Below are 12,391 nucleotides of genomic sequence, written 5' to 3'. Positions count from 1 at the left end.
TATTCACTACCCTCTTTCCTCTGAAATTCATGGCAAATGCCACTGCCAGACCTCTGGATCTCTTGGGACTCTCCGTATAATGTTGAATTTGTTTGGCTTCTTCCAAAGCCTGCTTTGATTTCCCATTTATTTACCATGGCCATGGGGAGGAAGGAACTGTGGCCTGTATGTTTAGCCTCTGGAGTGGTTTCTAATTTCCAGAGGATTGCGTGACCACGTCGCTGACATTCAAAGTGTATCCCTTTGCTCTGCTCACTGATGGATTATTGACATGTGTCCCCATCCCCACAAATTTCAGAACCAGGTATTTGCAAGTATAATCAACTAAACATAGGCTGAGTTGGTTTTTGGTTATCCACAGGAACACTGGAGGGCAATGAGGCTCCAAACCAAGCACAGAGCATGTGTGTGTATGGGGGAACAGGAAAAGGACAAATCATAAAATTTGCATTTCACAAAATGTAAAATTGTTTAGGTACCTGATGCAGGAGAAGTAAAAATCCTTTCCAGAACTCAGCTTACCCTCTGTTATCTAAACTAGGCAGTGATCTGTAAAAACTGTAAAACAGTACCCTTGGCTATTATTTCTTAAGGTCTTAAAAGAAGAGTTTCTGTGCAGCTGGGAACATTTAGAAGTGATTTTTGTAGGTGCAAACTCACAGTAATACTCATTCTTCACTCAGACTAGCAAAGTGATATATTTATCTTTCTGTTGCTCTTAGTTTCTTTTCTTTTTTTATATTCTACCTCCTCACCTCTTCTCCTTGGCCTTCACACCACTCGGCCTTTTTTTTTTACGTTATTCTTGAAGCGCTTACTATGTGCCAAGCTCTGTACTAATCTCTGGGGTAGATTCAAGATACTTAGGTTGGACATAGTCTCTGTTTTACATGAGGCTCACGATCTAAGTAGGAGGGAGTAGAATTTAATTACCATTTTACAGGTGAAGAAACCACGGTACAGAGAAGTTAAGTGATTTTTCCCAAGGTCACACTTCGGACAAGTGGCAGAGCAGGGTTAGAACGCAGGCCTTCTGTTGTCCTCTATTTGTCTTTTCCTCTCCCATTCCTTGTCTTGCAAACTCTTTGTCCCTCCCTTTCTTTCATCTCTTTGGTCTAACTTCTTTTATGTCCCTCTCTCCTGGCCTATCTTCCCTTCTTTGGACCTCTCCCAATTTTTGTTTTTCAATTGTCCGTTTATCTTTTCACCTTCTCCTTTTTTGTCAGTCCCTCTATTCCTGGGCCTGTGGGCAGTTTTTCTGGAGCGTCCTGCTGAGATGAGCTCAGCAGAGAAAGTTGCAGTGGGTAAATTAGCCACCCTACTCTGTTGCCTTACCAATTTATGTAAATAAAAAGCTTTTCTGAGTGGCAGAAAGGAAAGAGATCTTTATAAGGACAAAGCTTCTTTGGCAATAGGAGCTCTTTAATCTTCTGATTCAACCATTCTGGGAAAAACAAGCGAATTAGTAAAATTAAATCACTTGGAAAATGAGTGACTTTTTCAAGTGGTTATGACCTCTAGGAAAGGGACTTTTTGTGCTTCAGCAACTTCCTGGGATCCCTGATGGACTTTGTAAGGAGGTGGGAATTTAATTTAAATCAGAGAATTTGAGAGCATTTCATCAGAGTAAGTACTTTTGATGTGAGTCCGCAAATCTGGTGGTTATTTGGAGCCTCACATTTGGACTCATGTAATGAAATTCTAAAAATTCCTGGAATTCCCTGCTTTCTTCATCAGCATAAATGTTTGATTCATTTTTGTTTGGGTGGTTTTTCTTCCAGTTAGTGCTTGCTTATTCTGTTTTTAGACTTGTCCTCCTTATTTTATGTCATTCTCTTCTAGTCCTTTGTCTGACATGTCCAACTGAGAACTAGAGGGAGTGAGGGTAGAGCGGCATGGGGCGGCGTTGAGCCGGGCCGCCAGGGAGCAGGAGCTGGAGAAGGTGCTGCACAAGTTCTCGGGCTATGGGCAGCTTTGCGAGCGTGGCCTGCAGGACCTCATCCACTCTGCCACCGACCTCAGGGCCGACGTCCTGCACCGACACGATAAGGGAACTGAGGCACAGAGAAGTTAAGCGGCTTGCCCAGCATCATGCAGCAGACAAGTAGAGGAGCCAGGATTAGAACCCACGTCCTCTGAGTCCCAAGTCTATGGGATTGTCACTGTTTATTGTTGTACTTTCCCAAGTGCTTAGTATAGTGTTCTGCGTATAGTAAGTGCTCTATAAATATCCAACTTGTACTTCCCAAGTGCTTAGTACAATGTTCTGCACAAAGTAAGCGCTCAGTAAATACGATTGAATGAATGAATGAATGAGAACAGTTGTGTTAGTAATGTTTCTATCCTGGACGCCCATCTCTAAATCCCTCTTGTGGTGTTCTTAGTGAATCTGAGAAAGATTTTACATTTAGTTATCAACCTGAAGGACAGGTCAGTAGAAGACTGGGAACCCCAGGCCCAGTTTGTGTATATCCCAAAATTGTCTGGTTTGTGCTGCTTCGAGAGGGAAAGAGAGCTGTGGGACATTGTCACCCCTGGCAATCTTGTAGTAATTCTGGGAGTTTGCCATATCCCGTTTTTCTAAATAGAGGCACTGAACCTTTCTTATGGGAAAGATTGGAGCAGGACCTGAGTTGGTATATTGCCTGACTGGGAGGAAATGAAACTTGGGCCTGTTTTGGGCCCAGCATAGACTCCACCAGGTTTTGTGCTTTGTTCAGGCCTGCTTTGAACCCATTGCAGTAAAATGTTTGGTACTCTACAGGGTTTGAGGTATGTGGACATGACCCTAAGCAGGGGGATACCAAGGGAGATTCCTGCCATTAGACTACTGTGAACTCTGATGAGTAGTTATCCCCAGTGGACATCCAGAATCAGAAGGGAAGTGACTCCTGGGTTAGAGTGAAAATTTCTCTTCTGTAGACTGCCCCATTCCAGAGCCCAGGCAGCTTGGGCTGAGGTGACTGATTACTCTGTTTTTAACTGACCTGTTCCCTTTCTGGTGCCGACATAGAACTAGACACACATGTCCAATTGTTTTTCTGGGAGCGGAGGGTGGGGCATACCAAGCCTCTCCTCTCCAAACTGCTCTGCCAAGTGCACGGCACAGATGCTGTGCCATAGTACATGCTGACCTGTACTATGACTTGTAACATGTTGAAGAGGGACACACAGTCTATGTAATAATTTAGGGGTTCAAGAATCCCCCTGGAGAAACATTGTAGGATCATGCAAAATCCACCTACTTCTGCAAAATAAAATCCACCAGGTTACCTCATTACCACATGTGCTTGGCTGAATGAGTGTCATGTCACATGCAACTACTTATTTAGGAGGGTCATCAGTCCCTTTCCTACCTGGGCCTGTCATGTTGACCCTGTACTGAGGCACTGAGTGTGAGCATCAGAAGGTAGGGGAAACGGGATCCAAAGCCAGGCTTGGTTCAGGGAAAGGGAGGAATCAATCAGTCGGTGGTATTTTCTGTGTACTTACTATGTGCAGAACACTGTACTAAACTCTTGAGAGAGTGCAATACAACAGAATTAGCAGACACGTTCCTTGCCCATAACAAGGTTATAGTCTAGAAGAAAGCAGCTGGTTCCCAGAATTTCTTGTCTTCTATCTGGCTTGCTGGGCTTGGAAAGAGCAAAGCTTTGTGCCAAGCCTTTCCTGATTGAAGGTACAGAAGTATGGAACCTTCCAGGTGATTGTGCAATGAAAAAAAAAAAATCAGTGGTCTGAATACAGGTTGAATAGCATGATTACTGTCTGCAGGCATGTTTATGGTTGAAAGGGAAGGACCTGACAGGTCCTTAACCAACCCAGCACAAAGGATAAAGTCACATCCTCTCTCCAAGGCCAAATGCCCGGCAGATCGAGCTGCCTGGCTAGTGGTGCCAAGGTCACAGCCTTCCTTTTTCTGTCCAGTAGTGCTCAAATCTACTCAGGACCAGTTTGTGGAGATAAATGGCTTGGATCCTGATTGTCTGTCCTAAATCACTGAATGTGATTGCTACCAGAAACTGAACATTGGGCTCAGTGCAGGCCCTGGTTTCAGTAGAGCACTGTGGCAGACTCTAATGAAGGTTCATTCGGTCACTCAGTCATATTTGCTGTGCACCCAGAATGTTCAATATTGTTCTAAGTGCTTAGGAGAGTACAATATAACAGTTGGTAGACATTTCCTGCCCACAGTGACCTTACAGTTTAGAGGGAAAGCAACTTGGGTAGGTGGTTAATAAACATGTTTAAATTGGCTCATAAGGAGATTGTGATACCTGGTACAGATTTACCACCATCTGTGGGAGAGATTAGCACTTTCTGAAGCTTTGTATTGCCCTTTCTTTCTTTAGCGTACTACCTTTCAGTTAATGCCTTTTGCATCATCCCCTCCTGAATGAAAAACATTTTGTATGCAATGTGGGGCAGGGGTGTGCATGTTTACAAAAGCAGCTGGAGAAACTGTGCAGAATAATGAAGGGAATGATCCCAGGTTCCATCCTAAGCACTCATGACTTTAGGGTAATAACGATACCTCCAACCCCCCAAAAAAGCCTCCTCCCTCCACAAAGCTGGGTAATTCGTCCAATGATGACAGTTGTGGCCACCCCTGCCTTTTTGCGGGCAGTCACTACAGCAAGGGCCACAAACCAAGCAGCCTGTCTTAGTGGGTTGATCGCAGGCCTGGGTGTCAGGAGGACCTGGGTTCTAATTCCAGCTCAATCAGTTGCCTGATGTGTGATCTTGGTCACTTAATTTCTCTATGCCTGTCCAGAGACTACCATGGGAATTTTCAGGGCTTAGAGGAGCTGAACTCTGATGGATGGTCACCCCCGATGGGCATCTGGACCAAGTAGGAAACTAGGTTCTAGGTCAGATTCAAACTTTCTTTCCTGTAGATCCCCCCTATTCCAGAACTTGTGCCTCAGTTACCTCATCTGTAAAATGGGGATTAAAACTGTGAGCTCCATGTAGGACATGGATTGTGCCCAACGTGATTAGCTTGTATCTACCCCAGCACGTAATACAGTGCCTGAACATAGTAAATGCTTAATAAATTCAATAAGAATAATAGTAATATTATTAGTCTATAATAAGTCCCAAAGGAAGAACTGAGAGGCATGCTAGCATCTTATCTCTCCACCCTAATCTCCTTCCCTTCTGGATCACATATGCAGTGATGTTCACATCTCCTAAGCACTTTGATACTCACCTCACAGCACTTATGTACCCATCTTTATACTCTCATTTCCTCCCCTTACCTCTAAATTATTTTAATTTCTGCCTTCCCCACTAGATTGTAAACTCCTTGAGGGCAGACATCGTGTCTACCTACACTGTTACATTCTCTGTTAATGTATTAATTTGTGCCAGAGCTGATTGCAGAGCCTCCACACCTTTGGGGAATGCCTTAGTGCTGTTTAACTTCAGGAGAGGTGCTGGGCAAGGTCTAGGTTAAATCAGGAGCCCTGGAGCCAAGAAGGGGCACCAAATTTGTAGTGAAAGTGGTTGCAGCCAGAAGTAATTGAGCTTCTGTTCCTCAAACTTACTCTTCTTTACTCCTCTCAATCTTTCTGTCAATGGATTCACCTGTTGCTGGAAGAAGCTCTAGTTTGCCCATTCACCCAGAGGGAAATGGTGGGTTTTGGGGGAGGAAAGGGAGATGTGCGGAAAGCTAGACATAAATCCATTTCATTAATGTTCACACTGATTTTTAGCGTGTTACTTCACAAATCATTTTAGTGGTCACAATCACTCCCCACCCCCCATCAAAGCCTTATAAAAAGCACATCTCTTCCAAGAGGCCTTCCCCAACTAAGCCCTCATTTCATTCATTCAATCATATTTATTGAGTGCTTACTGTGTGCAGAGCACTGTATTAAGAGCTTGGACAATACAGTTCAGCACTTCCTTCTGTGTGGCTTTTGCACTTGGATTTGCACTCTTTATTCACTTCATCCTCAGCCCCACGCAACTTAGGTACCTATGTGTAATTTGTTTATAGTAATGTCTCTATCCCCCTCTAGACTCTAACCTCACTGTGGACAAAGAACATGCCTACCAATGTTATATTGTACCCTCCCAAATGCTTACCACGGTGCTCTGCATCCAGTAAGTGCTTAATAGATATAATTGATTGATGACAGGCAAGCGAGCCAAAAATGCTGATCTTTTGCTAATCTCTTGATTAGACTTTCATGATTGCTACTTTTTGAAATACTCCAGGGATTTCCTTGAGTTACTGTTTATTTTATTCGTATTAGATTGATGTTCTTACACAGTGACCAAGGGTATTGATCAGTGAGGCCATCAGGATAGTTAAGATAGGAGAAATGGTTGTCTATGTGCTCAAGCAGTGAGAAAGCAAAACGTAATAGTTATGCTTAGACATTTAAGTTTATGCTGGAGGGAAAGTTAAGTAGGTCTGCCTTGGCTACCTTGCCTCCTTAGATTTCACAGAGGAATTGGTGAACATTGCCAAGTAAGCTCTAGTAGATGATACTGGACTTTTCCTCTTTTCACACTCCCAATAGTGTTTTCCTGACAGCCCAGGACCCAGGCACTCTTTGGTACTTTCTCGGGACTTCAAATTCCTCATGGTTGAGATAAGACTGAGATAAAAATTAGCCCTAGAGCTCATAGCTAGCCTGAAGCAACTCGAATTTCTCGACTTTAAAAAAAAAAAGGGACCATAAGCTTGCTGTGGGCAGAGAATGTGTCTGTTATATTGTACTCTCCCAAGTGTACAGTGTTCTGCACACAGTAAGTACTCAATAAATGCAATTGTTTGATTTGTGTTTGATTTTCAGAGCAGCGAACTTCAAGAACTTTACATTTATCCAACTGAATGGAGAGTTCTCGAGGGGAAAGGGACTGGATGTTGGGGCACGCGTATGGGAAGGCAGCAACGTCCTCCTCTTTTTCTGTGACGTTGACATCTACTTCACTGCCGAGTTCCTCAATACATGCAGGCTGAACACACAGCCAGGTATGGGCCCAACCTGGGTCTGATTGTCTTTGCCCTCTGTCCTGTCTCAGAATTGTCCAGTCCAAGTCACTTCCCTCACTGAATGAATGAGACCTCCAGTCTTAACTGTCAGGCTAGTCCTAGGTCTATTTGGGAGAAGCCGGACAATGGAATGGATTATCCTTGCATGGTCTCACTCACTTCCTCATTCCTGTTGGTCAGGTTCCTACTGGGGCAAGGAACATAACAAGAAAGAAGGCAAGCAGAAATGCGGCACTTTTTGTTATTTGAATGGTATTTAAGTGGTTACCTTGTGCTAGCCACTGTACTAAGCGCTGGGGTAGCTACAAGCAAATAAGTTTGGGCACAGTCTGTGTCCCACATGGGGCTCACAGTCTAAAGATCCATTTTACAGATGACGTAACTAACACAGAGAAGTTATAAGGCTTGTTCAAGGTCTTACAGCAGATAAGTGGCCAATCTGGAATTAGAACCCAAGTCCTTCTGACTCCTAGGTCTGTGCCCTAACCACTAGGTCATGCTGCTTCTATTTGCTAAGTGCATGGAAATATCTTATGAAGAAAAGCCATTTATGTGTCAAATGACTGCAGCATGGTGCCAAAGCTGTGCTGTAGTGCCATAGACCAACAGGAGGTGGTCAAAGTAGCCACCTCAGGCTTTTGTACCACATTTTTAGGATTTGATTCCTGTTGAGCCTGTCCACCATATGAGGTGAGCTTTAGGTGGCCCATTGGGAGGGGTTTAAAAAAAATGGGTCAAACACCCCGAAGAATACAAATACAAGAAATGCCAATCCTGGATTGAAGGTTCAGCCAGGCCAGTGCTCTGCTCGCTGAAAGTAAATCACCAATGATCACATTTCCTTGGGATGAGGCTAAACTTTATATGGAACTGCCCTTTGTTGCCTTATTTCTAGGGTCTTCCTTTTGTCTCAACTGTCATCCATCTTCAATTTAGCATTCCTCATCCCAGTATTTCCTTGTGTAGAGTCTATTTTATTTCTTTCTGGTATTTAAGTGCTTACTATGTGTCAGGCATTGTACTAAGGTTGATACAAGATAATCAAGTTGGACACAGTTCCTGTCCCACAGCAGGCTCATAGTCTCAATCCCCATTTTACAGATGAGGTAACTGAGGGACAGAGGAGTCAAGTGACTTGTCCAAGGTCACACAGTAGATGAGTGGAAGAGCCGGGATTAGAGCCCAGGTCCTTCTGACTCCCAGGACCATGCTCTATCCACTAGGCAACACTGCTTCTCTTGATGATTATGTAAAGCCCTCTGGCCCATAAAATGATGATGACATGGGGAATTAGAAAATCAGAGCCTGGGTAGAGAGAAAGAAGAACTAGGCAGTGGAGGGGATATCCTTGTGTAAAGGGAAAGGATCAGGGTTAAATTGTTATGGGGAAGGAGCTACTGGCTTATGGAAACAGTAGAGTGAACCAAGGCAGGAGAGTGTGGGAGTGGGACTAGAAAGGAATTTGGGCGGTGATATTCCATGATATAAATCAAATGCCTAAAAGGATTTTCAGCAGAATGTTCAATTATTTATTCAGATATTTTATCCCGACATGTTCACCCTACTACCTATTTTATCCCTGTTCTTCCTCCTGTTTCCTCTATTTATGCACAATTTTTGTCTGGCCCACCTATTAGATTGTAAGGTCCTTGAGAGCAGAGCTCCAACTCTGTAAAGTGGTGTGCACACAGTAAGTGCCAATAAATACCATTGATCAATTAGTTGATTGTTTATCTTGCTTCAGTTGAACTCTCCTAAGTATATTTAGATCAGTGCTCTGCACTCAATAAGCACGATTGACTGATTAAAGTCTTGGGAACCTGATTTGTGTGGGGAACCCCACCTCTCAGGTGAGTGATGCTTGTTTCCAGGAAGCAGCCTAGTTGGAAAGAAGTACACTGGGTGATACGATTGAAGGGAAAAGATGGGGAAGGATGGTGGCAAAGTTACAGGATACTGGAGAAAATTACGTTATGAGGAAACAGATATATTTTCTGTAACTTATTTTTTCAATCTCTTTTGCTTTGTAGGGAAAAAAGTGTTTTATCCAGTTCTGTTCAGTCAGTACAACCCCGGGATAATTTATGGCCATCATGATTCAATCCCATCCTTAGAACAGCAGTTGGTAAGTAATTTACTCTTGCCTCTGTACAATGATATTCCGTTTCTCCATGGTGTGAACGAGGGTCACTTGAAAGTGTCTAAAAGTGGGTGGCATTAAAATGCCAGTTTATTTTGCTAAAGAAGTTCTTTGGGTCATGTAAATGCAATAATTCCACCTTCTTGATTTGGGTTTATTTTTGCAGGATACTGATTATTGAAACAGACTGCCATGTCTAAAGGTGCAGAATAGGAGGTTGTAATTTCTTTCTCAATTCATGCACACACCCAGCTCTCCTATAATGTGTGGGCGGCATTCCTGCAAAGCCCAAGTTATGGAGAATTTGTGTTGTAGCACACACCTCACCCAATCCCATATATCTGTGTTCAGCCATCATCCAACACCACATGGCATTGTATCCCAACACCCTCAAATGGTCAGAACAATTCCCTAACAGTCTTCTAGCCAAAACAGGGAATGAAAATGCATATTATAGAAGAACTGCAGGTACTTCACTGTTCTAATTAGAAGGGCTCCAGGATGGTACGGTGGATTTTGCTCTAGAAATGTTAATCAGGCAAAATTCTTCCAGATGGTCCCTTAATGCAGTGCTTCATGTGCCGGGGAAGAGGGAGGCAGGACTTTCTGTGAAGTTTGGGAGGAAAGAACCCAGGCCAAACATGGTCATGTGTGTCTTCCTCTGCTGTCTTGGCTCATTTTCCTGGGCTGATTTTGGTGGCAAGTGGGGAGAGTTGCTGCTGCTGCTTTCCCACCACCCCTGCAGCACTTAGGACTGTGGGGAGGAAGGGAGCCATGCTGAGTTTTCCCAGCAGGGCGCCAAGAGCTTGGGATGGTTTGCGCTGCCTGAGGCCCATCTGCCACACATGGGCAGAGGAGAGTGTGGCCTAGGGGATAGAGCACGGACCTAGGAGTTAGGAGGACCTAGGTTCTCAGTTACTTCATCTGTACAATAGGAATTAAGATAGTGAGCCCCATGTGGGACAGAGACCATGTCCAACCTGATGACTTTGTATCTCCCCCAGCACTTAATGCAGTGCCTGCCACACAGTAAGCACTTAACAAATACCATAGTTATTATTAATAAGCCTTGTGTTTGTTGTTGTTTTATTTAAAAAAAGGTAAACAAAAATTCAGCGGGGTACACCGTGGAGATAAGTACCAGTCCAGGTTCTGATTGTGTTGTATGATTGGGGGAAGAGGGGAAGGTGATGCCATGTTGGACCATAGTTCAACCCCTTCACCTTGGGATTGGTAGAATCAGTAGGCCACCCAGACAAATTTTTAAGCTGACCAGCTTCTTATGCAAATTGCACCCCTCATCATGGGCTCATTAAAGATAATAGGATTTTATTTTATTGCTGTAGAACATCTTTCTTGAGGACTTCTAGTTGGACAAACTACAGCACCCATGGGTCTGATACGTCTTCTGAGATGTGACCTCACTAGCTTAGAATGTAGAGACAGGAGTAGGAGATGATTGATATACTACTGAACGAGAGAAGGTCTCTCTTCCCCAGGCAAAAGGAGTTACTCTTTATTGCAGGTCATTCTAAAGCAAGGTTGAAAGCAGTGCTTATGTTGATGTCTCTAGGAATATATGATATATATATCATATAGGATATATGATATTTGTTTTGTTGTCTGTCTCCCCCTTCTAGACTGTGAGCCCGTTGTTGGGTAGGGACCGTCTCTATATGTTGCCAACTTGTACTTCCCAAGCGCTTAGTACAGTGCTCTGCACACAGTAAGCACTCAATAAATATGATTGAATGAATGAATGAATAACCTACTATGACAATAGAAGGGAAAACAAGGCTAGGTAGTAATATTAATGGTGTTCATTTAGCTGTTCTAAATCCTTGGGTAAAGTACAACAGAAACACAAGGCATACTTTCTGCCCACAAGGAGCTTACACTGAGAGGATCAAAAGGAAAATTTCTTTATGACATTTCTGCTATGCAACAGATTTTTCAAGGAATCTGGGTCAGAGAGACTCCTAAATGAAAGATATGTAAAAACTTTTCCAAGTCACTCTCTGTTGGCCCTATTCCATGCCCTTTGTTTCTGAGTGTTCCTGGCATTCCAGGTCAGCTAGCTGTCTTCAAAGAAGATAATACACTTCTAGGTGTAGGGAGCTCTCTTTTGTGTTGTTTTTTTGCCCTGCATAAAAATGACCAGTGATAGAGTAGGGAAGAGAGAAAGAGTTGATACTCTCATTTTCTGGAAGTTTTTAAAGCTAGGGGTGGCTTTAAGGCTTTCAATCAGTTCACTTCCTCCTACCTTACCTGGCAGATCTCGTATTCACAACTCAATCTGCACATTCTGCTCCTTTAATAACAACACATTCTTTCTGTCTATCCTGCCATATCCCACTGCCCAGGTCCTTCTTCTAGCCTTTAACTCGCTCCCACTTCATGTCTGAATCACTACTCTGTCTACCTTGAAAACCACATTTCCTGCAAGTGGTCTTCCCTGACTAAGCCCTCATTTCACCTACCCACCCTTCCCTCTGCATCAACTGTGCAGTTGGCTGTATACCCCTTTAAAAATTTTGATACCTAAGCCCCACCACACTTATGTAGCTATTCTTAAATTCTATTTTCCCTATCTGTAATTTATTTTAATGTGTGTCTTCCCCTGTAGACTCTAAGCTCCTTGTGGGCAGAGATTGTGTCCACTGACTCTGTTCAATTATACTTTCCCAAGTGCTTAGTACAGTGCTCTGCACACACTAAGCACCCAGTAAATACCACTGATTAAAGATATAAGCAAAAATAATGGAAAATTTAAGCGTTCCAATCAGCTAAAAATAAAGAAACCTGTTCCAAGTCATTAAGAAACAGATGGGAATCTAGTAACCTTAAATAGGATGGGGCACTCTTGACTTGATACCTGTCCTTTTTAAGAACCACTCCTTCTTTAGAGCTGTTAGAGATGTCCCAGAAGGAAGGGGCTGGACCATGGACCATGTTTTAGCTGGGATAAGAAAGCAGTAACTGTTCATTATTTTTTTTTCCTTACTATTTAAAGCCTGAGGAATGCTAGGTATGAATTACTGAAGAATGGGGTAAAGCCTTTCCTCTTAGTGGTAGCAAACAAACGGCAGCACTTGCAGTCAGAGGCAACTTTATATAGCAGCCCTGTGAGAAGCAGCACAGCCTAGTGGGGTGAGCACAGACCTGGGAATCAGAGAATCTATGTTCTTAAGCCGTCTCAGCCAAATGCTTGTTGTGTGACCTTGGGCAAGTAATTTCCCTTA

At 43.3% G+C, this 12,391-nt stretch overlaps 1 protein-coding gene across 2 annotated transcripts in view; it reads left to right on the top strand.

Moving 5' to 3' along the window:
• CSGALNACT1 (chondroitin sulfate N-acetylgalactosaminyltransferase 1) overlaps nucleotides 1-12,391 on the top strand; it is a 305,040-nt gene that overhangs the window by 280,426 nt on the left and 12,223 nt on the right. For both annotated transcript variants that reach the window (XM_038747508.1, XM_038747509.1), the window contains exons 7-8: nucleotides 6,810-6,988; nucleotides 9,040-9,134. In XM_038747508.1, the coding sequence (XP_038603436.1) occupies nucleotides 6,810-6,988; nucleotides 9,040-9,134 (274 nt within the window). The remainder of the gene's footprint in view (nucleotides 1-6,809; nucleotides 6,989-9,039; nucleotides 9,135-12,391) is intronic.

This window comes from Tachyglossus aculeatus, chromosome 5 (assembly GCF_015852505.1).
Source record: "Tachyglossus aculeatus isolate mTacAcu1 chromosome 5, mTacAcu1.pri, whole genome shotgun sequence".
NCBI classification, from domain to species: Eukaryota; Metazoa; Chordata; class Mammalia; order Monotremata; family Tachyglossidae; genus Tachyglossus; species Tachyglossus aculeatus.
The sequence above is the reverse complement of the archived record's forward strand: the minus strand, read 5'-3'. Positions and strand labels throughout refer to the sequence as shown.